Raw genomic sequence first — 20836 nt, forward strand, 5'->3', positions numbered from 1 at the left:
ACCTACTGCCCCACCATTTGTCTCTGTGCGTCTCCATGGTCCCACGTGTCCTGTGTCCCTGTGACCAACGTTCTTTGTATCTCATGTCTTCATGTCCCTGATGGCTCTCTGAAGTGGCTGTCCTACCTCATTCTTGTTGCCTATGCCTACCTGCCAGTATTATTGACACTGCTTGCCGTAATGGCCTTAAGCTCACAGCATTCCTAGGGGACAGCACCTCTGCCAAGAGCCCTCTGTTGCCTCCCACACTGCCTTATCCCCCGTGTGGCTCACAGTGACCAAGACTTCCGCTATCAATAAACGGTTTGACCTAAGGATTGAAAAACATAAAGAAGGAAAAAAGGAAGGGAGGGAGGGAGGGAGGGAGGGAGGGAGGGAGGGAGGGGAAGAGAGAGTGAGAAAGAGGGAGACAGAGACAGAAAGAAAATATTCACAAACAGAGCCGTCTTGGGAATTTTCCTCTATGTACAGTCCTTTTTATATTTTACCATGAAGGGCATGATTAAACTCCTGGAGTAATGACAGTGCATCGTGTCAACTTCCACTCTCACTTCCTCCTGGAGTTCCAGTCTCTCTCCATCACCCTCTGGAAAGCTCCTGTAGCCGCCCTCGAGGGCAGCAAGCTCTCGGTCTTCCTCTGTAGCACACACTCATCGTCTTTGCCCTCAGAGCATCTGCACACGTCATTTAAGGGAGGAGAGGCGGTTTTGCTCAAGGTTTTGGAGGGAATGACCCATGGTCTCTTGGCCCCGTGTGCTTGAGATCATCACTGTGGCAAGGCCCTGAAATGGCAGAACCTCTCTCAGCTCATGGAAGTCAGGAAACAGAAAGGAAGGAGGAACCATGAACAAAACCCCCTCAAGAACCACTGCTAATCCTCTCCTTCCAGCAAGACCTCACTTCCTGAAGTCACCACAATCTGCCAAAATAATCACCAAGTAGGGGCCGTGTGTGTGTGTGTGTGTGTGTGTGTGTGTGTGTGTGTGTGTGTGTGTGTTTCTGCCTTATTTTTTTTAGTTCTGTGTATCAAATAACACAAACATACGTAAAGTGGAGTGAGATTCCGCTGGAAGGAAACATGTCCACCTAACTGCAGGAGCTGAGAGGGGCCTAGGAAGTTGCTTGGTGAGAGACCATTTGATTTGCCTGAGCCAGAGCTGACTTAAACTCCCAGCTCAAGGGGAAAGAAAGAGAGAGGAGGAGGACAAGGAAAGTTGGGTGGGGTGGAGCTAGAGCCAGAGGAAGGAAAGAGAAGGAATAAGACACAGAGAGGTGAAGAAGGAAAGGAAGAGAGAGAGGAAAGATGCCACCAGATCTTAGACCGCTCTCCTCCTTCCCGAGCCTCGCCCCCTCAGTACTGGCTTCTGAACACAAAACAGCATCGATCTAGGAACCCAGCTTTCTTGGACTCTGCTCCTCTGTCACCCTCCCTGTACATGCTGGGCCCCTCTACAGTCTCATGGACCACAGGACAAAGCAGAAGGATAATTCCAAGATTTTATTTGATTATGCAAGGGGAGGGTCTGATATTTTTCCAGTCCTGCTGGGTGGTCAGTCTTTGAAGATCTGAAGAAAGCATAAGAGAATGCCCCAATAGGAACCCTGACTGCAGTGCCCTGCACCAACAGCCTCAGACTTATCTACGATGTTGATGACCTCAGTCACTCTGATGCTCCCAATGTGCTGAAAATCTGCTAAAAGCTTGTGTGATTCACGAGCACAGCCCATGATAAGGAAGGTGGTATTGAGATTTCCTACAAGGAAGGAAGAGAAGAGTCAGGGATAGCTTCAAGGATCAAGAGTCCTGCTCTCTTCCCAGAGATCCCTCACCAACCAGGACACCTGCTTTTCCACCAAAGATTTGGATTCCAGGAACCATACCTGGTCTGACTGGAATTCATGTGTCTAGCCTCCTGTACTCAAATCTTACCTCCAGACCCCACCAGTCTCTCGGGTGTACCAAAAGCTCTGGAGACTATACATTGCCCACAGACAGTCATTTGATAAAAGCTCTTACCTGCCTGAAATTGTAAGGTGGAACTGTAACACGTAGAAGCAGCAAAGGGGCAATTCTCAGTGATGACAAAGTTTGGAAGGCATTCCTCATTGTGCTTGCCCACGCAGGTCGGACAGCTTTTGGCAGAAGGTAGTGTGGACATGGGTTGGCTGGCCTTGAGTCTCACAAAAGGCTCCAGGTTGGTTAGATTGTTGCAAAGATAGGACCTGCAGACCCGGCTGTAAGAGGCGATGGATACTCCAGGTGGAGACACAAGGTAGGAGATTTGGGGAGGGTAAGAAAAGGCGGGGCTGCAGCCTTTGAAACTCAACACACCCTTACTGGTCCCTGAAGAGCAGAGCAGAGAGGTTACTGTCGCTGGCCCAGCCCAACTCAGGCTGCTCCCCTTCCTAGTCCCTATATTCCCTGTACTCCCCAGGCTCCAAGATTAGCTTGTGTCTTTCCTGTGTCTGCAGACTGTAGCTGCATGGGGCTGAGAAGCCAGGGCTTTCTCTGTCTTCTGGTCCTTCCTGCTGCTCTCGCTCCTGTGTCTGCTTCATCCTTCCCTCTTCCCCAGGTTGTCCCCACCACCAGGGACCTGTCCACTCCCATACTACATTACAATTAGCTGAGACTTACCCCGTTCTTCCCAGTAATCCCTAGTCCTCACTCTCCCTCCTTAATGTCTCCCAAAGCAGTTAAGCTGAAGTAACTGATGTGTCCCCTTTGACTTGGCCTGCCATCAAGGCACATGAAGTGTTTCACTGTCACACATTTTTATTGTGTGCATGTAGTAATGTTACTATCAAAATGATCAACATTATGCTTTTATGATCAATTTGTACACATATGTGTATGTGTGATCTGTATGTGTAATCCCAGTGTGTGTGTGTGTGTGTGTAATACCAGTGTGTGTATGTATGTGTATATGTAATTCCAGTGTGTATATAATCCCAGTGTATGTGTGTATATATATGATCCCAGTGTGTGTGTATATATAATCCCAGTGTGTGTATATATAATCCCAATGTGTATAATATCCCAGTGTGTGTGTGTGTGTGTGTAATTCCAGTGTGTGTGTGTATAATCCCAGTGTGTGTGTGTGTGTATAATCTCAGTGTGTGAGTGTAATCACAGTGTGTGTGTATAATCCCAAAGTGTGTGTGTATAATCTCAGTGTGTGAGTGTAATCACAGTGTGTGTGTATAATCCCAAAGTGTGTGTGTATAATCTCAGTGTGTGAGTGTAATCACAGTGTGTGTGTATAATCCCAAAGTGTGTGTGTATAATCTCAGTGTGTGAGTGTAATCACAGTGTGTGTGTGTATAATCCCAGTGTGTGTATAATCCAAGTGTGTGTTTGTATAATCCCAGTGTGTGTGTATAATCCCAGTGTGTGTATAATCCCAGTGTGTGTGTGTGTATAAACCCAATGTGTCTGTGTGTATAATCCCAATATATGTGTGTTTATAATCCCAGTGTGTGCTTGTGTGTGTGCACACATGTGCATGTGTGCATGTAATCCCAGTCCCAGGTGTTGGGACTATAGCTAAGAAGGTGGGCGAGCAGGAGAACGAGCAGGAGGAGGGGTGTGTGTCACCTGTCTCGATGAACACTATGGTCTCCTCGCAGCCCTCTCTCTGGTTGCACACCATGCTCCTCAACAGAAGCCACTTCCAGTTATGCAAGGACACAGCTCTGAAGGCGGAGGCTGTCGCCTCGTAGCACAGAAGAGCTTCAGTACCTAAAGACACAATGTTCTTCCAGTCATCTGTCTCCCACCTTCTCTTTTTGTTTATTGGTTCTTTAGGGTTTGGGGGGAGGCGTTGTTTTCAATTTTTGGTTTTGGTTTTGTATTTTCAAAACATGCAGCCCTGGCTGTCCTGGGATTTACTCTGTAGACCAGGCTGGCCTCAAACTCAGAAATCCACCTGCCTCTGCCTCCCAAGTGCTGGGACCAATGGCCCATCATGGCTTTCCACATCACCATCTTAACAACAGCACACAGAAAGCCTGACCCCTGAAGGGAGCAGATATGCAGCCCACTTTCTACCAGAACACAGTGCAACCTCCCACATGTGGCCTTATAGCATATAGCCCTGCAGGACATACAAGGCAGTAAAGAGATGGCTTCTAAGAGGCACAGCAGCCGCAGAGATCCGTGCAGTACCATGGTTCTGTGTCAGGGTCCTGGATGTGACAGGTCACTCTGGAGCCAATTTCAGATAGAATCTCAAGTTTGGCTCTTGTCAGTCCCTGAATCCTCTGTCCACTTCCTTGTGGGTTACTGTTTCTAAGGAAGAAAATTGACTATGTCAGCTGCTGTGGAATGGACTCCCTTGAGACCTTCAATGACACAAGTTTCCCATCTCTGTGGTCTCCCCTTCAAAATAATTCATACCCTGAATATTCTGCATTTCAAAGGACACCTCTCACTCTCCTGCCTAGGCCCTCCCTCTAGCCATGGTGCTGATCCAGAGACTTGCCATTACACAGGCTGTTTCTCCAGCCAAATGCAATGAAATCAGAACTGCAAATTGAGAACACTTCAATATGAACCAAGCATGGTAGGTCACACCTGCACGCCTGCAGCTCCAGCAAACAGGAGGCTGACCTACGTTTAAGGCCAGCCAGACCAAACGAACAAACTCACTGCATGAGACCCTGACTCAAATACAAAAAAACTGGGAGAGAGTACATACAGACATTTTCCTAAATCCCCTTTTTTGACTAAGGAAATTAAAAAGTATTTAGAACTGAAAAATAACAACCATAATGCAGGCCACTCATGGACAAGGATGCATATAAAATCTGCAAGAAACTAAATATGGTCTAGTTATAATATTACACTGTCAATTTTATGATAATGCACCATGGTGCCATATGCCTACAACCCCAACACTTGTAAGGGGGAGACTGGAAGATCAGAAGTTAAAGATCACCCTGAACTCCACAACAAGTTCAAGGCTAGCCCAGCCTACATGAAACCCTGTGTCAAACATAAACAACAAAAACTACACAAAACATGTAAACTTATTCAAAGCCAGTGGCATAAGAAAATATGTAATACTTTAAACTGACAAAACTAAAGGTCTTCTTTACATCACCAAGAAAAAAGAGAGCGAATTTTGGCTAAGCTCATGAAGAAAATACCCTCTCAAGAGTCAAGACTAGGCATTTGAGCAGGTGCTCAAATCTAACCATAGCCTGTGAAGTACAATTATCTTGCAAACTGTACCATTATACAACTCACAGGCTGACAGCAATCAGTGAGCTGGAAGAGGGCAAGTGTTGGCAGGCGTGAGATAATAAAGGCACTTCTGTATACTGTTGTTTGTGGAGTGATTGAAGGATAGATGGAACCCCTGGGAAAAGAGAAATTGGGAGTTCCCATCAGTGTCTAAAGCCTAGTGCAGGGAGAAGTCTAACAATAGTCAAATTAGGTTTATACATACCCACTTCATAAATATAATGAAAATCACCCTCCAACACATGAGAAGACATCGTTGTGTGATGTGGTAGGTAAGAGGTTCACCCCTCCTAAAACTAAGGGAGCACACAACCTGCAGGGAGGCACACCACAGAACAGCACACCGTGGAGTAATTGATGTACATGTGCAGCCAGACAGTGGTGGCAAAGGCCTTTTATCCCAGCACTCGGGAGGCAGAGGCAGGTGGATCTCTTAGTTTGAGGCCAGCCTGGTCTACAGAGCAATTTCTGAGACCTTGTCTCAAAAGCAAAACAAAACAAAAGACAAACAAACAAAACAGCTAGAGAGATGGCTCAGCAAATAAGAGCACTGACTGCTCTTCCAGAGGTTCAGTTCCCAGCACCGACACAAAGCTTACCACTCTCTGTAACTTCAGTTTGAGGGATCCAATAGCTCACACCAAAGCACACGAAATAAAAATAAATAAATAAAAATAAGTAAAAAGGTATAGATGTACAGGTGCACATGGATTAGCCATAAAAAGAACAGTGCTGTCATTAAATAAGACATTACCACATCCACAAAACACTCGGGTACACAAGACACTAGACATCTCTGGAGATCACACACAAAATCAGAAGAAACATACTAACCACCTTAGGACTACTGCCTACCGGGAGTTTAAGGAACAGGGGCGCACAGGATTGTGAAATAATTAATACCACGGGGCTACAGTGTTGCCAGGCTTAGCGTTTTCCAAACTAAAACAAAGTCATAATCTCCAAGTCCACGTTGGATTAACTGGGAGATCTTGTGCACTTTGACAAACTCTTCTTATTCACAAAAATCCGTAGTGACTATTCATCCCGCAGGGGCCTTGTGAATAATAATAAGTACCAGAAGGCCAACCGCTTAAGCGTTCACTTCTTTTGCGCTCCCTCTTCCCGGTGTGAAGCTGACTCTCAACCCGCCATTCAGCAATCCCAACACCCCAGGTCGGGCACAAAGCACCTGTCCAGCCCCAGGACACATCCTCTGCATAGCAGCAGTCCAGCCGGAAGTCACTTCTGCCACCTTCTTTAACCCAGATGTGTGTGGCAAAAGGCAGGCTAGAAAGCCTGCACTAAACACCAGGCATGGGAGGGGAAATGAAGGAGGCCTAAGCGCCAGGCCCAAGTTGTGCGCAAGCGCAGTGGGTCTGAGTCAACGCCTGTGCTTCCTGCGGTGGGGGCAGGGTGGGGCAGCGCCAGCCTCGCTCTGGCTGAGGTAATTCGACGCCCCATTGGCTGCCTGCTTCCAGAGTGAAGAACAGTCAGGTGAGGTAAAGGAGGGAGGCAACGTGTGTGAGACTCAACTCGACGCGCTATTGGCTGGAGTGATTGTTGCCGCGGAGAAGCGGGTAGGAAGGAAAGGGGCGGGCCAGCGGAGGACGATCGCAAACCCTATTGGTTGCACAGCGCAGCAGGAGCGCTGTGCTTGGAGCTCATTGGCCCTTGAGTGAAGGAGCGGGAAAAGCCGCTCGAGCCGGCCGTTCCTCTTCGCCACTGTGTCGCCCTTTTCTTTGGGCCTTCTCCTGGCTGACTGTGATTCGGCTCGAGGCTGCGGTAACCACCCGCTGGCGGCATGAACATCATACCGCCCCTCCTTCCCCCCCCTCTCCTGAGCTGGGTCCCCACCATGGCCTCTCCTTGTTGCCCCCTCGTGCTGCTCAGCTCTACCGCCCACCCCCACCTCCTGAGCGTGGTCCTCGTGCCCAGCCCCCTCCCTGGGACCCTGGAACGGGAGGGGCCACAGGCCCAGCGTTTGGGGGTGATGGATGGCTGATGGAAGGGGGCACCCAAGTAATGGTTGCTTGGGAAGGGACAGTGCATGCCATTAACATGGGGTACAGGGGCATAAGTCCCACAAGCTGCAGTGGCTACATGGATTTTCAAGATGCCCATGCAGTTGGGTACAAGACAGTGGCGTCCTGAGAACAGCTTTGGCCTACATCAGGACTCCCCACTTAGCAGGGACTCAGTGGCCATCTGGGAGAGGCGGTTTGATTTTTTTTTTTTTTTTTTTTTTTTAATGGCAGGGTCTCATGTAGCTCAGGGCAATCTTTGTCTCCTAGCAACAACCTTAAACTGATCCTCCTGCCTCTACCCCACAAAACCTGTAATTTTAAGTATGTGCCACCACACTCAGTCAGGTTTTGTTATTGTTATTTTTTTTTTAAAGATAGTTGCCCAGACTGGCCTAGAACTCACAACAATACCCCTGCCTTACACTCCCAACTGCTGGGATTACAGATCTGAGCTAGTATGCATGGTTCAGTAAACATTTGTTAAACTAATAGAGTCTGAGTAAAATATCTAGGAAGCAGGTGGTACAGGCCAGTGATGTAATCTCAGTTACCCAGGAGGCTGAGGGAGGAGGATAGCAAGTTCAAGGACCACTTATCAAGACCTTGACTCAAAAGGGGGCGCTGGGGAGGTAGCTCAGTGAGGAGCATTTAGCTAGCATGTATTTATAAGACTAATTTAGGTTCAATGCCCATTTTAAAAAAAGAAAAGAAAATCCCCCCCCCCCGTGAAAATGGGATAGAAAATCTCTTGGGGATATTGTTACTATAAAGTACAAAACAAAAGTCAGGCTTTGGTGACAGACACCTTTAACCCCAGCACTCTGGAAGCAGAAGCAAATAGATCTCTGTGAGTTTGAGTCCAATCAGATCTTCATAGAGCATTCCAGGCCAGCCAGGGATACACACATAATAGTGAGATCTTGCCTCCAAAAATAATTAATTAAAAAAAAAAAAAACCCACAGGGGCTGAGGAGGGGGCTCAGTTGATAAAGCTTGAGCACATTTGTGAGTCCCTGAGTTCAGATCCCCATATTAAAAGGTGGGTGCAGTGACATAGATCCCACTAGGGGTGGGGAGCTGAGACAGGGAGATCTCTGAAGCTCCTTGGCCACCCAGTCTAGCTAAAGCCATAAGCTTAGGTTCAGCAAGATGACCCTATCTGAAAACAATAAATAAATCAAACTGGAGAACAATGGGGGAGAACACATCTAATGTCAGCCACTAGGCTCCAGACATGCTTACACGCTGTTAAAACACACACCCCAAAGTCACAATGGTGGCATAGAAAGAGTGGATGGAATTAGATAGCTCGTGTGGGACTTAGAACTGAGGGGCCACATAAAAATGTAAGGACTGTATAAACGCAGGGAAATGATGACAGCTGTTGAAGCCCTGAAAGCCCTGTTTGTAGAATACAGTGTGAGCATGCTTGAGGGGTCTGGGACGGGGAGCGTATATATGCCCAAGCATGGCAAAGCCAGTGGGTGAGCAAAAGTGAAGGATCTTTGTGTTGAATGAATACTTAAGAAAGAAAAGAGGGTCTATGAGAAAGGTTGTGGGGTGAAGAGAGGAGAATCCAAGGTGAAAGCTGGGTCCTCAGAGGGCCAAGATGGATGGCTACAGATGTGGCTTCCCTAAAACAGAAGGGCTGGGTAGGACAGAGCCCATGTAACTGTCCCGACCCACCACTCCTGCTCCTAGATCCATGGACCCCAATGAAACGCCTGCTCTCCACCACTGTTCTGCTGACTCTTCCCCAGCGGATGAGGCCAGAGTGTCCCAGAATACAGAGCTTATTCCTAGGAGACCAGTCAGTCGTTCTCCTACCTGTGCCCGCTGTCGCAACCATGGGGTCACAGCCCATCTTAAGGGCCACAAGCGCCTCTGCCTCTTTCAGGCTTGCGAGTGTCACAAATGTGTCCTCATCCTGTGAGTATACGGTTCAGGGAGAGGGAGAAGGGGACTCTCCTTCAAACGGCTAACTTTGACTTGCAACACCCCCTCTTAGGGAACGTCGGAGGGTCATGGCTGCCCAAGTGGCCTTGCGCAGGCAGCAGGAGGCACAGCTGAAAAGGCACCTGGCTCAGGGACTGATAAAAGGGGCAACCCCTCTGAAAGCTCCCCTCCGTGTCAAGAAGGGAACGATTCGGCCAGGGGTCCCTTGTGAGTGTCTCTGGTTAGGAATGGGACAGGGATTTGGATGTAGGAAGATAAGGACAAGCATCCCTGTCCTGAAACTAAATTAGTGCAGACTTGGGTACCATGTCTCCTCTCTCTGAGCCTCAGCTTCTCCAACTATAAATGTGTTCAAGAACTGGACAGTGGTGGCGCACGCCTCTACTTTTACTACTCAGGAGGCAGAGGCAGGCAGATCTCTGAGTTTAAGGCCAGCCTGGTCTACAAATCAAGCTTCAGGACAGCCAGGGCTACACAGAAAAACACCATCTTATAAAACAAAACGAACAAACAAAATGTGCTCAAGGGGGCTGGAGAGATGGGCCAGCAGTCGTGTTGTCTGACAAGACAGCTCACAACCAGATCACTCCAAGCACTGCACACATGTGGTGCACAGACTTACATACATGGAGGCAAAACACTCATATACATGAATAAGTCACACTTTATTTTAAAATGTGGGCCAGGGTACAGTGCCAGCTAAAGAGAGAAAGTGGATGGGACAGGAGCACAACGGTGAGATGGGTCAGGGTCAGGGTCACGGTACTTGCTGTGTAAACCTAGTGACCTGACCGCCATCCTCTGAGCCTACGGAAGGACAGAGGGTAGAACTGACTCCTGACTCCCCACAGTTGCCCTCAGCCCCCGTGTGCACCCAAACACAATAATACTTTCTGTTAAAGAAAGAGAAGGGCATAGTGGACACATCCATAATCCCAGCACTGGAGACGGAAGGTGAACTGGAAGCCAACCAAGCTAGACCCGTCTAGAGGAGGGCTGTGCAGGAGAAGCAAGCATCAGAACAGTCCTGGCCATGGTAGCATGTGGAGGTAGAAGCAGGAGACTCAGGGGTTCAAAGCCAGCCTGAGCCTCATGAACAAAAGACTAAAGAAGCCAGAGGGAGATGAGCCCTTAGCTGAAATTGGGGTAGGAGAAGAGTCAGGAGACAGGCTCACTGGATCTCTCCCTGGTTCCTCACAGCTGGAAAGGAGAACATAGCACCCCAGCCTCAGAGTCCCCATGGAACAGTCCCACTGGTACTAACGCCACCTGGGAAGGTAAGAGACCCGAGTCCTGAGGGAATGCTCCTAGCCTGGCTCATGTTTCCTCTGTGCTCTCTGGGTTCCAGCAGCAGCCTGACTTGTGATGTGCTCTACTGCCAGTGGGTGAACTAAGCTGGGACTTAAGAGCCGCCCACAGTTGCAGGTCCCACCCTCATCCCAGAGCATGCTCACTTCAGGCTTGCCCTCCACCCTTACAGGAAAACTATGGGCCACTGCTACTCAGCCGCCCCCCAGAAGCCTTGCCTTTGCCCTGGACTCCAGTGCCTCCTGGGCCTTGGGGCCCTGGACACTGGCTGCCCCCAGGCCTCTCAATGCCACCTCCAGTGGTGTGCCGCTTGCTGTGCCAAGAACCTGCTGTACCTCTACATCCTTTCCCTGGTAAGTCAATTCACCTGACCACCAACCAGGGAGCTGTACATAGACGCCCTACACATTTGTAGCAACTGTGTAGCTTGGTTTTCATGTAGGACCCCTAACAAGTGGAGTGGGGGCTATCTCTGACTCTACTGCCTGCTGTTACATCCCCTTACCCCTACTTAGACTACTCAATGAGAGGATGTGCATAGACCTGCTGGGACTAGATGCCCAAGGGTATGGGGGGTACCCAAGGAGGGTCACCTTCTCTGAGGAGAAGAGGAGGGGACAATGAAGGGAAGGATTTGTAAGGGTAGGACTGGGAATAGAGGAGGGGGGATGTGATCAGGATGTAAAGTGAATTTCAAAAAAAACAAAGTTAATTTACCTTTTATTCAACAGATATTTGAATGCTAAGTGGTCATTATACCAGAAAGAGGAGAGAAAAGGGACATGGGCCCTGTACATTCTGTGTTCTTTTCTCTCCTTAGGCTTTGACCCTGGCACCTCTCTTCGGCTACCCACTCATGGGACCCTCCCAACCTGCCCAGGATCTCGCTCAGGACTCACGGCTCCACTTTCTGGAGAGCCCCAAGGACCCCCTAACCTGCCTCACACGTAAGTAGGAACACAAAAGGAAATGTGAGTTTATCTTTGTGCTGCCGACCATGACAGCTACTATAGAAGGAACAGTTTCAGGCCAAGTGTGATGGTGCACACCTGTAATCTAGAGCTCGGCAGGTAGAACCAGCAAGGTCAGGGCTTCAGATTCTTCTCTAGGAAACAGGAAAGGGGTGGCAGACTAGCAGGCAGGCAGATGTCTTCTGTTTCCTAACTAAGGCTTTGATAAGGCTTTCGGCTCTCAGAACCTGTTCTAAATATCAGTGATTTCTAGATGCCACTCATCTCGGGTCATTATAATAATTAACACCTAACACTGGCCTGACCTTGAATGAATAAGCAGTTCACTCTTCTGAAACAAGTACAATAGGATAGGGTTGTCTGGTGACACGGGAAGCCACAGGTATAGAGCAGACACCATTAGAGCAAGCTTCTTGAAAGTGTTATTCCTTGGGGAACAGGAAGCTGGGCTAGAGACGCAGGCTCATGGAGCAAACAGCAATCCCAGTCCCACTGGGCATCTTCTCTGCTTTTGAAAACCCAGCACCAGTGATTCCCCATAACCTTCACAATAGCCTAGGGGGGGGAAAGCTCACAGAGATTCTGATTTTATAGAAAGTAAAGTGGCCTAGATAGTGAACAAGACTTACCCAAGTCCACAGAGTTCTCCAGTTCCCAGATCAGAATGCCCCGCCCACTTCCTGTGTCTCTCTCCTTTTTTCAGATGTTCAACTCTGATACTCCAGTCCTGTGGTGCCCCAGACTCTCTTCTGCTACAACCACAGGTTTTGGAAAAGAAGTGGCATCCAGGAGCCTGGGAGGAGGTTTAATCTGTAGAAGGGAAAAGCAGGGATTAAAGGAAGGAAGCACTTGCAGGGTGGACAGAAGTGAGATTCCCAGCACGCTCCTCTCCCTGTCCTTTGCAGGCCCCTGGAGCCTCCTGCCTGGCCTGGACTTCTGGCCCCTCAGAGCGGCAGCTGCAGCGGGAGGCAGCTGAGGCCCTTGTAGGTCTGAAAGACTCATCCCAGGCTCCCCGCCTGACCCCATCTGTTCCCCCTAACCCTGCCTGGATCTCTCTTCTCCACCCTTGTGGCCCACCAGGTAACCTTCCTGAGAGGAGAGGATGAAATAAGTTTGGTTGGGAAATTGTAGCCATTAGAACAAGCAGGGACTAACCGAAATGGGACAGACACTAGTTGAATGCCCTCAGGTCTGGGCCCCAGAGTTTCTCAGCCAGGCCTCTGAGACTGCAGTTGCATGTTGTTCTGTGAGTCACTCCTTAACAGTTTTGTTCTGAATGACAAATGTCCAGTGCCTTGACTTTAGGAAAATGAGGCCCTGGGAAGTAAGAGACTTTCAGGGGCTGGCATATAGCAAAACCCTACAGAGACTGGACTCCAGACTCCAGCTTCCTGCTCAAGTATGGAAGGGAGTGAAGTAACCAGGGTCTGGACTAGAGGGACTGATAAATGTTTTTCAAGAGCTTCTAATCCCTCACAAGGCTTAGTGGCAAGACTGGACGAGATGTGAGGAAGGAGCAAGCTCAGTGGGGCAGAGACGAAGGCTGAGCAGGCCCCTGTCTAATGCTGTATTAGTCTAGAGCAGTGGCTCTCAATGTAGGTCATAACCCCTTTGGAGATCCAATGATCCTTTCTCATCGGTCACCTAAGACCATAGGGAAAACAGATTTGCATTCCGATTCATAACAGTAGTAAAATTACAAGTTATGTAATAGCAACTTTTTATGGGGTGGGGGAGCAGCACAACATGAGGAACTGTATTAAAGGGTTGCAGCATTAGGAAGGTTGAGAACCACCACCCTAGAGGATCTGCTGGACCTAGGAGAGATGAGGCTGGAAGGCTTCTGATTATAGATAAAGCATGCGAGTCTGGAACAACAACTGTACAAAGGGGACCTAGGAGAGCTAGACAGAGCAGGGTAGCTGTGGTGGAGGAACCAGAGAAAACAAGACTGAAGGCGGGAACACCAGCAGAGAGTAAGAGCACAGGCAGGGTGGGGTTAAGTCAGTAGGATGCTGGAGGAGTGAGGGGGCAATGCACTGGATTTGACCTGGACCTGCCTCTTCCTGTGTGCCTTCAGCTCCTCCTGGGGGAAGAGGATTCCAGCCTGTTGGCCCACCTCTCCGGCCTAGTCCAGGTTCCTCTGTCTCTCTGCATATTGGACGTCTGGGATCCATCTCCCTCCTCAGCTAGAAAGCAGAGATGGAGGCTACTCCATCCTCACTGGGACAAAGAGACGACAAACTGCAGGCACTGCATATTTGGTATTTTATTTATGAGTTTTGCATGGGATTTAATGTAATGCAAGCTTCAGCCATATATATGTATATATGTGTGTATATATATATATATATATATATATATATATATATATATATATATGCATGCTTTCAGGTTCCTTTTATAGTGTGGGTATTTCCTTGGTTGAAGGTGGATATTCTCGTAGCCTGTTTGAATGTTGGGCAGTTTAAGATGACCCACATCTAAATACATTTTTCATGAGTTTATGCTCTATATATGCCTGTGTTCTTATGTCTGTCTCTGAATGTGAAAATACAAGAATATGTTCACTTTGTATGTAGGTTTCTGTAAGCAAGAAATAAACCTTTGCCATTTAAGCCAACAAGAGTTTGTTATCTGTGTGACTAGTCTATCCTGACTGACAGAAAAGACCGCCATCTACTTAAGAGCTTCCACAAAGCTGGGTAGGTCGGCTCATTCCTATCACATGCTCTGTACCTGATATAACCTGTTCTCTGCTATCCAGGGAGCCACAAATTAAAATGCCTACACTGGGGTCAAGTAGACCATCAAAGGAGTGAAGATGGCCAGATGGGGGCTGGGAAACAGATTGCATCCTTACCTATGGCCAGCCTGCTTTAGCCTATTCCATTACTCCAAGAAGACACATAGGCTCAGTGTTGCCACTTCCTCTGATTTTTCAAGAGAAATCTGGAAACTGGGTTTCTATGTACAACATCTTATAATAATTTTCAAACATTGGTACAGCCTTCTTTAAATGTTTTATTGGCCAAATAACATAGCTTCAGATCAACTTTGGCCAATAGAACACTAATTTGATTCTTATCTAACATGACATTTTCCAGATGGGAAGTCTTAAGTCAATCAGGACAAAAACCAAGTTAATCTTTATCGGAGTTTTTCCTAACTAAGAGGGTTCATTGTTTTTTAAAACGTCTGTTAGAGGGTCTGGGCTATAGTGCAGTGGTACAATGCTTGCCTGGAATGCCAGGATCTAAGTTCAATACTCAGCACGCCACACAAAGTATAAGCCAGAAAATATAAGACTCAATCAAGGATTAGAGAGAATATTTTCCATTTGTTGAGTACCGCCAGCCCCAACAGCAACTCTGTATGCAGTCTATGCTAAAAGAGGAAAAGTGGTTAGCCCAAAAGTTTATGGAAATTTTCTAGTAACCAATCAGAAGGATTCCTTCTTGTTGTTAAGCCTTCGTAAAGCAAGGAATGAACACATTAAGGCTACAGGAACGCATCAGGCAGAAAGAAGCACTTCTCACCAATGTGTCTCCCCTTTTTCTCCCAAGGTTGTTATGTAATGGTTTTGGTTGGTGTTCTATTGCTGTGATAAACATCATGACCAAAGCAACTTGAAGAGAAGAGGGTCTATTAGACTGACATGCCCCACCACAGTCAGTCACTGCACACACCCCACCACAGTCAGTCACTGCACACAACCCACCACAGTCAGTCACTGCACACGCGCACCACAGTCAGTCAGTCACTGCACACGCCCCACCACAGTCAGTCAGTCACTGCACATGCCCCACCACAGTCAGTCACTGGAGACAGTCAAGGCAGAACCCTAGAAGAAGGAACTGATGCAGAGGCACTAGGGGGGCACTGCTTTCTGACTTGTTCGTGATTTTTCTCAGCCTGCTTTCTTACAACTTAGGACTATCTGCCCAGGGTTGGTATCAACACAGTGGGCGGGGCTCTCCCACTTCAATCATTAATCAAGAAATTGCTCCAGACTTGTCTGCCGGCAAGCCTGATTAAAAACATCTTCTGAATTGAGGGCTTCTTCCCAGATGATTGGAGTTTGTGTCAAGTTGACAAACTAACCAATACAATTGATCCTTTGTCAACTTCACACACACACACACACACATCCATAGACACATTTAGACACATATATTTTTACACACGTACACACATACATAACACACATATACACATATATACAAACACATACATATACACATACATACAAACACACACCACTATTTAACAATTTCCTTTCTTGCTTATCCTCAAGATGTCATGTTAATATTAGTATCACAATATAAAACACAGTCCTTCTGTGTATGTGTGTGTGTTTGTTTTTTCAAGATCTCATGTTAATAGTAGTATCACAATATAAAACACAGTCCTTTATGAATGTGTGTGTGTGTGTGTGTATTTTTGTTCTTTTTGTTTTGGGGGTTGTTTTTGTTTTGTTTTATTTTGTTTTGTTTGTTTGTTTTTGGTACAGGGTTTCTCAGTGTAGTCCTGGCTGTCCTAGAACTCACTCTGTAGACCAAGCTGATTTTGAACTCAGAGATCCACCTGCCTCTGCCTCTGCCTCCCAAGTGCTGGGATTAAAGGTGTGTACCACCTCATACACTCACAATGCAACTTTTTAAAGAGCTTTATTTTTTTTCTTGTTTATTGCATGGATCCTTTGCCTGCATGTATTTCTGTGTACTGTGTGCATGCAGTGCCTACCAAAGCCAGAAAAAAGTATCAGTCTCTCTGGAACTGGAATTGGAATTCGAGGTGAGTGTGATTAGCCATATGGGTGCTAGGAATTGAACCTAGGTCCTGTGGAATTGTAGCCCACGTGCTTGACCACTGTGCTATCTCTCCAGTACCAAATGATTGGTTTTGTGATGGGGCCTAATTCTAACCCATTTAGAACCCATTTTCAAATTCATTCTGTAAGCCAAGCCTCAAACTCATGGCCCTCCTCCTACCCAAACTTACTGAGTGCTGAATTACAGGTTCTTATTAAGAGAGCCCAGGCCCAGCTAATAATGGATCGTATGTTTGTCACGCTCCTGTGCTGTCCAGTCAGTCCTCTTTAAGTTGCTGTCCAGAGGACTCCTGGTGAGCTAATGCAATACTAGGACGACCTGGAGAGCCCATCCTTCCCTGTGGGTGGGGGACTCGGTGCTCAGCAACATACCTCATAACTGACGGCTCTTCCCGGCATTTTACCTGTGCCTGTTCCTCTTTTCATTCAAGAGGATGATGGCATCCAAAGATACCTTGTTCTCTGAATTCAAGGCCTTGAGGACTCGAGCTATTCCTACAGCCCTGCAGATGGCAGAATAATGGGCCTGCAGCTCTCATCTGGGCGCACTGTAAGAAACAAAAAGACTAGAGCCAGCCTCACCTCCAGTCCCTCCCTGCTATAACTTAGATATACGATTGCCCTTTAATAGACCTGCCTAAGCCTCGCTAGCAGTGCCTGTTCTTCCAGTGACAGATGACTGAGCACACACAGGCACAGGGCAGGAAAGCACTGCAAACTCAACTCAGCTGAGACTGCTGCTTGGGGCTAACTAAGGGTCCCCAGTAATCCAAGGTCACACAGCCAAAAAGGATGAAAGAAAAGGTCATACGAAAGGGAAGTGAGTGGAGAGCTGCAAGAAGGCACTTGCCACTAAGCCCAACCAGAGTTCCAGCTCCAGAAGCCACTGGAAGGTGGAAGGCTAGAACCAACTCTGGAGTGCTGCCCTCTGACCTCCAGCCTGCGCCGCATGCATCCCGCCCACCCATCAACTGGTTAATTAAAAGAAAAAGAGGCTGTTTAAGCTTGTGTAACTCAGCAGTTAGCTGGGGTACACATGTTTTAAATAAATAAAGGACAGGGGAGGAAACACAGAGGAGAACGTCTCACTTTTACGAACTGTCCCCTTCTCCCTGCCAGACCCAGCAAGGCGTGCCACACAGTTAGCTAGCCAAGGCATCCTTCAAATCATGTGGACCCCCAAAGTGTGCCTGAGGGAGTGAACACTCAAAGGTCAGCTTTGAGAACAGGGAAAACTTAAGAATTAAACTGTGTATGGTGACACATGCTTAATCCTAACACTCCCAAGTTCTGAGAGGAAGCAGATGAACTGGTATCACTGCAAAGCCAGCCTGGTCTACACAGAGAATTCGAAGCTAGCCAGGGTTACGTAGAGACTCTACCCAAATCGGGGCACAATGGCGCATGCACTTACTCTGGAACACACACACACACACACACACACACTGCTCTGGCTTCCACATTGACACCTCTCTGAGTGGATCCCTTCACCTGCTGCTGGGGAGCCCTGAGGCTTCATGAAGCCTGTGGACTGTGAACAGCAATGTCCTGGCCCACTCCCTGTGGCTGCCATCACAGCGCAGTGAAGGATGGTGCCTGATCTGAGTGTTGAGCCTCTAAGCTTCTGCCTTGATGCTCTACAGAAGTGACCAATAAGTTTCCAACCATGAAGTGCCCTCCTTGCTCCTCCTCACAACAACCCAAGTTTTGTTTCAAGAGTACATTTTACATTCTGTCCTTTGAAAATCTACATTCTGGCCACTCCAGCCCTACAGGAACATGGCCCACTCCTGACCACACTTGGAGTCTAGGGACGGAAATGACCTTCTAAACACCTACCTATTCAGCCCCGACTCCTGTAGGCTCACCCTTGCCCCATCTCCTTGGATAGCTAGCTGCACAACACTGTGTTCACACTCCGTAGGGAGTGGCCGTACCATGTAGACCTCATGGGGTCCAGAGCTTCCCGAAGCAGGCTCTATCCTTTTATCCGACTCGGCATCTGTGTTAAGCTCTTCAGGCCTTTATGCTCCTTAGAGGTACAAATTTGATCACCCTAAGCCAGGCTTATGTCAATCTGTGTCCCCAGCCCCCTGAATAATTATTCAAAGAAGACAGGACTATTGTGCAGTTTCTCTCTGGGGGACTCAGAGTAAATGACTGAGTGAACTCATTCTGTCTAGTCCCTTGGGAATGCTGTGCCTACTCAGTTAGTGACCTCCAGTGCCCACTCCATCCACCGTAAAATCAACAACTTCCTGCCTCGAGACATTCTTTTTCACTCTGCTTACTTTTAGTTTTATAGCAAGTAGTGTTTCCAATCAACAGAGTTTAAAAAAAAAAAGCCACAGGGTGGTGGTGAGGCACGCCTTTAATCCCAGCACTTGAGAGGCTGAGGCAGGTAGATTTCTGTGCTCGAGGCCAACCTAGTCTACAGAGTGAGTTCCGGGACAGCCAGGGATGCACAGAGAAAAATGGTCTCAAGACAAAACAAGAAGAGAAAGAAGAGGAAGAAGAGGAGGAGAAAGAAGAGGAGGAAATGTCATAACATTTCCAGGAAAATGAACAGAACTGGAAACCATTATGTTAAGTGAAATTAGTCAGACTGGGAAAGACAAAAACTGTGTATGTACAGAACCTAGATCTAAAGTCATGCTTTTGTACTCACTGAAAGGGGAGCAGGAGACCTTAAGGGAGGCAGGAAATGTGGCAGTGAAGTCTATGGAACAGAAAGGCAGAAGGGACTTACTAGCTGGAGGAAGGGAACCAGTAAGAGCGGCCAGGGGACATAAGTGAGAGCAGTGTAAAAAGACGTGTGTACGTGAAAATGCTGTGCCACAACCCACTGCTGTGTATGGTGACTTGGAAAATTAATGAAAAAAAAATGTTTCCACATAGTAACTCCTTAAATAGCCTCTCCCTCATCAATCTTACACCAAAGTCATACATCTGTGACAAGGATGTATCCTCCTCATTGACACAAGCTTGTCACTGTGACCAAATACCAGATAGAAACAACCTAAGGATTTACTTATTTTTCTCAGTTTGGAGGGGAGCTGGTTTATTGCCACGCGGCCCCAGTGATTGGGCGAATCACTGTTGTGCTGGGTGTGTCCTGCTGAGGGGCTAGGACTACCACACAGATAAGAGACCCCAGGCAAGAGGAGTTCCCAGTTATACCACTTCTTCCTCCAGCAAAGGCCATCGTCCTGGGTGTTAGGACCACAGGTGTGCATCACCAGGCCATTTAGGTGTTTAAGACTTTTTAACTTTACTTCTGTGTGTATGTATATGCACATGCACATACATGCATGCAAGTGCTTGAGGAAGCCAGAAGAGGACAGTCTCAACCTCTAGAGGTGAACTTACAAACTATCGTGAGCCACCAGTATAGGTGCGGGGAACTGAACTCAGGTTCTCTGAAAGAGCTGAGCCATCTCTCTCTCCCTCAAAATGGCTTGACTTTCCTCTTTGTCTCATCTATTGGTAATTCACTTTTTTTTTAAATATGTATTTATTCTATGTATATAAGTACACTGTAGCTGTCCTCAGACACACCAGAAGAGGGCATCAGATCTCATTATAGATGGTTGTGAGCCACCACGTGGTTGCTGGGAATTGAACTCAGGACTTCTGGAAGAGCAGTTAAGGTGCTCTTAACTGCTAAGCCATCTCTCCAGCCCGATAATTCATTTCTTTTAAATATTTTTTCTAATTTAAATCTTAGTGTGTGTATAGAGAGGTGTGATACATGTACATACATGTGTCTCCAGGACCTGACTGTGGAAGTCAAAGAATAAAATTCTGTAATTGGTTCCAAGAATCATATCAGGTCATCAAGCTTGCATGGCAAGAACTACCATGTGAGCCGCCTCAATGGCCCTCATTTCTTTTTTATCTTGAATAATATTTAATCGCCTGGATGCAACACAGCCTCAAATATTTAATGCGTTGCGCTGTGGGGTGGAGGTAGGGGGTAATGCTAAGGAACAAACTAAGAGCGTGGCGTAGTGACACACTCCTGTAGCATGAAGAAAGAGGATCATGAGTTCAAGGACAGCCTTAGATAAATTAAAAAGTCCCAGGCGAGTCTTGGCTAAATAAATAAGACCCCATCTCAAAACAACAAACGATAGACAGACAGATTGGTAGATCGGTTGGTAGGTTGGTAGGTAGGTAGGTAGGTAGGTAGGTAGGTAGGTAGGTAGGTAGGTAGGTAGGTAGAGATATAATAAAGTTGCACAAGTCGTCGGCTTGGCTGACTCAGAAGAGACAAAGCGGGAGGGGCTAACTAACGGTCTGAACAGACTCCGGCACTAGATGGCGGAGATGAACCTCCACCAAGGTCCCACCTCTGTCTTTGTCCCCGCCCTAATCTCCTCCCCCGCTTCCAATGCTTCCCCGCCCCACTCCGCTAGCTTCTAAGGAGCTGAAGCAACTTCCGCCCAAAGAAGGGTGGGGCTTCCGTGTAAATCTTGGTCTCGCGAATACAAAT

The 20836-nt window shown here is 47.5% G+C and overlaps 2 protein-coding genes across 4 annotated transcripts; one reads left to right on the forward strand and one right to left on the reverse strand.

The window, feature by feature from the left end:
* Positions 1-1483: 1483 nt before the first annotated feature.
* Lypd4 (LY6/PLAUR domain containing 4) lies at positions 1484-12399 on the reverse strand. Of its 3 annotated transcripts, XM_076929653.1 has the most exons (6): positions 6438-6704; positions 5249-5360; positions 4108-4288; positions 3596-3739; positions 2018-2344; positions 1484-1754 (listed from the first exon to the last, which is right to left on the reverse strand). In XM_076929653.1, exons 3-6 carry the CDS (start codon positions 4166-4168, stop codon positions 1552-1554), a joined length of 735 nt encoding a protein of 244 aa, XP_076785768.1. In that variant the 5' UTR covers positions 4169-4288; positions 5249-5360; positions 6438-6704; the 3' UTR covers positions 1484-1551. The 3 variants fall into 3 exon arrangements, with proteins under 3 accessions (XP_076785768.1, XP_076785763.1, XP_034380143.1); XM_076929648.1 differs by lacking the exons at positions 5249-5360; positions 6438-6704 and adding an exon at positions 12137-12399; XM_034524252.2 differs by lacking the exon at positions 5249-5360 and having other exon boundaries at positions 6438-6703.
* Dmrtc2 (DMRT like family C2) lies at positions 6885-14350 on the forward strand. The gene is made up of 9 exons (XM_034524241.2): positions 6885-7030; positions 8974-9201; positions 9281-9435; positions 10429-10505; positions 10709-10889; positions 11357-11483; positions 12211-12271; positions 12413-12587; positions 13588-14350. The coding sequence occupies exons 2-9, from the start codon at positions 8978-8980 to the stop codon at positions 13698-13700; spliced, it is 1113 nt and encodes a 370-aa protein (XP_034380132.1). The 5' UTR covers positions 6885-7030; positions 8974-8977; the 3' UTR covers positions 13701-14350.
* Positions 14351-20836: the final 6486 nt, after the last annotated feature.

Source organism: Arvicanthis niloticus, chromosome 1 (assembly GCF_011762505.2).
Source record: "Arvicanthis niloticus isolate mArvNil1 chromosome 1, mArvNil1.pat.X, whole genome shotgun sequence".
Lineage (NCBI taxonomy): Eukaryota > Metazoa > Chordata > Mammalia > Rodentia > Muridae > Arvicanthis > Arvicanthis niloticus.

Excerpts from the sequence above, each read along its gene's own strand:
- Lypd4 (XM_076929648.1), bottom strand. The coding sequence starts at position 4,168 with ATGGTACTGCACGGATCTCTGCGGCTGCTGTGCCTCTTAGAAGCCATC. Across the intron at positions 2,345-3,595 it reads CATAGTGTTCATCGAGACAG|GGACCAGTAAGGGTGTGTTG; the intron begins GTGACACACACC and ends TCTGCTCTTCAG. Across the intron at positions 1,755-2,017 it reads CACCTTACAATTTCAGGCAG|GAAATCTCAATACCACCTTC; the intron begins GTAAGAGCTTTT and ends CCTTCCTTGTAG.
- Dmrtc2 (XM_034524241.2), top strand. The coding sequence starts at position 8,978 with ATGGACCCCAATGAAACGCCTGCTCTCCACCACTGTTCTGCTGACTCT. Across the intron at positions 9,202-9,280 it reads CACAAATGTGTCCTCATCCT|GGAACGTCGGAGGGTCATGG; the intron begins GTGAGTATACGG and ends ACCCCCTCTTAG. Across the intron at positions 12,588-13,587 it reads CCACCCTTGTGGCCCACCAG|CTCCTCCTGGGGGAAGAGGA; the intron begins GTAACCTTCCTG and ends GTGTGCCTTCAG.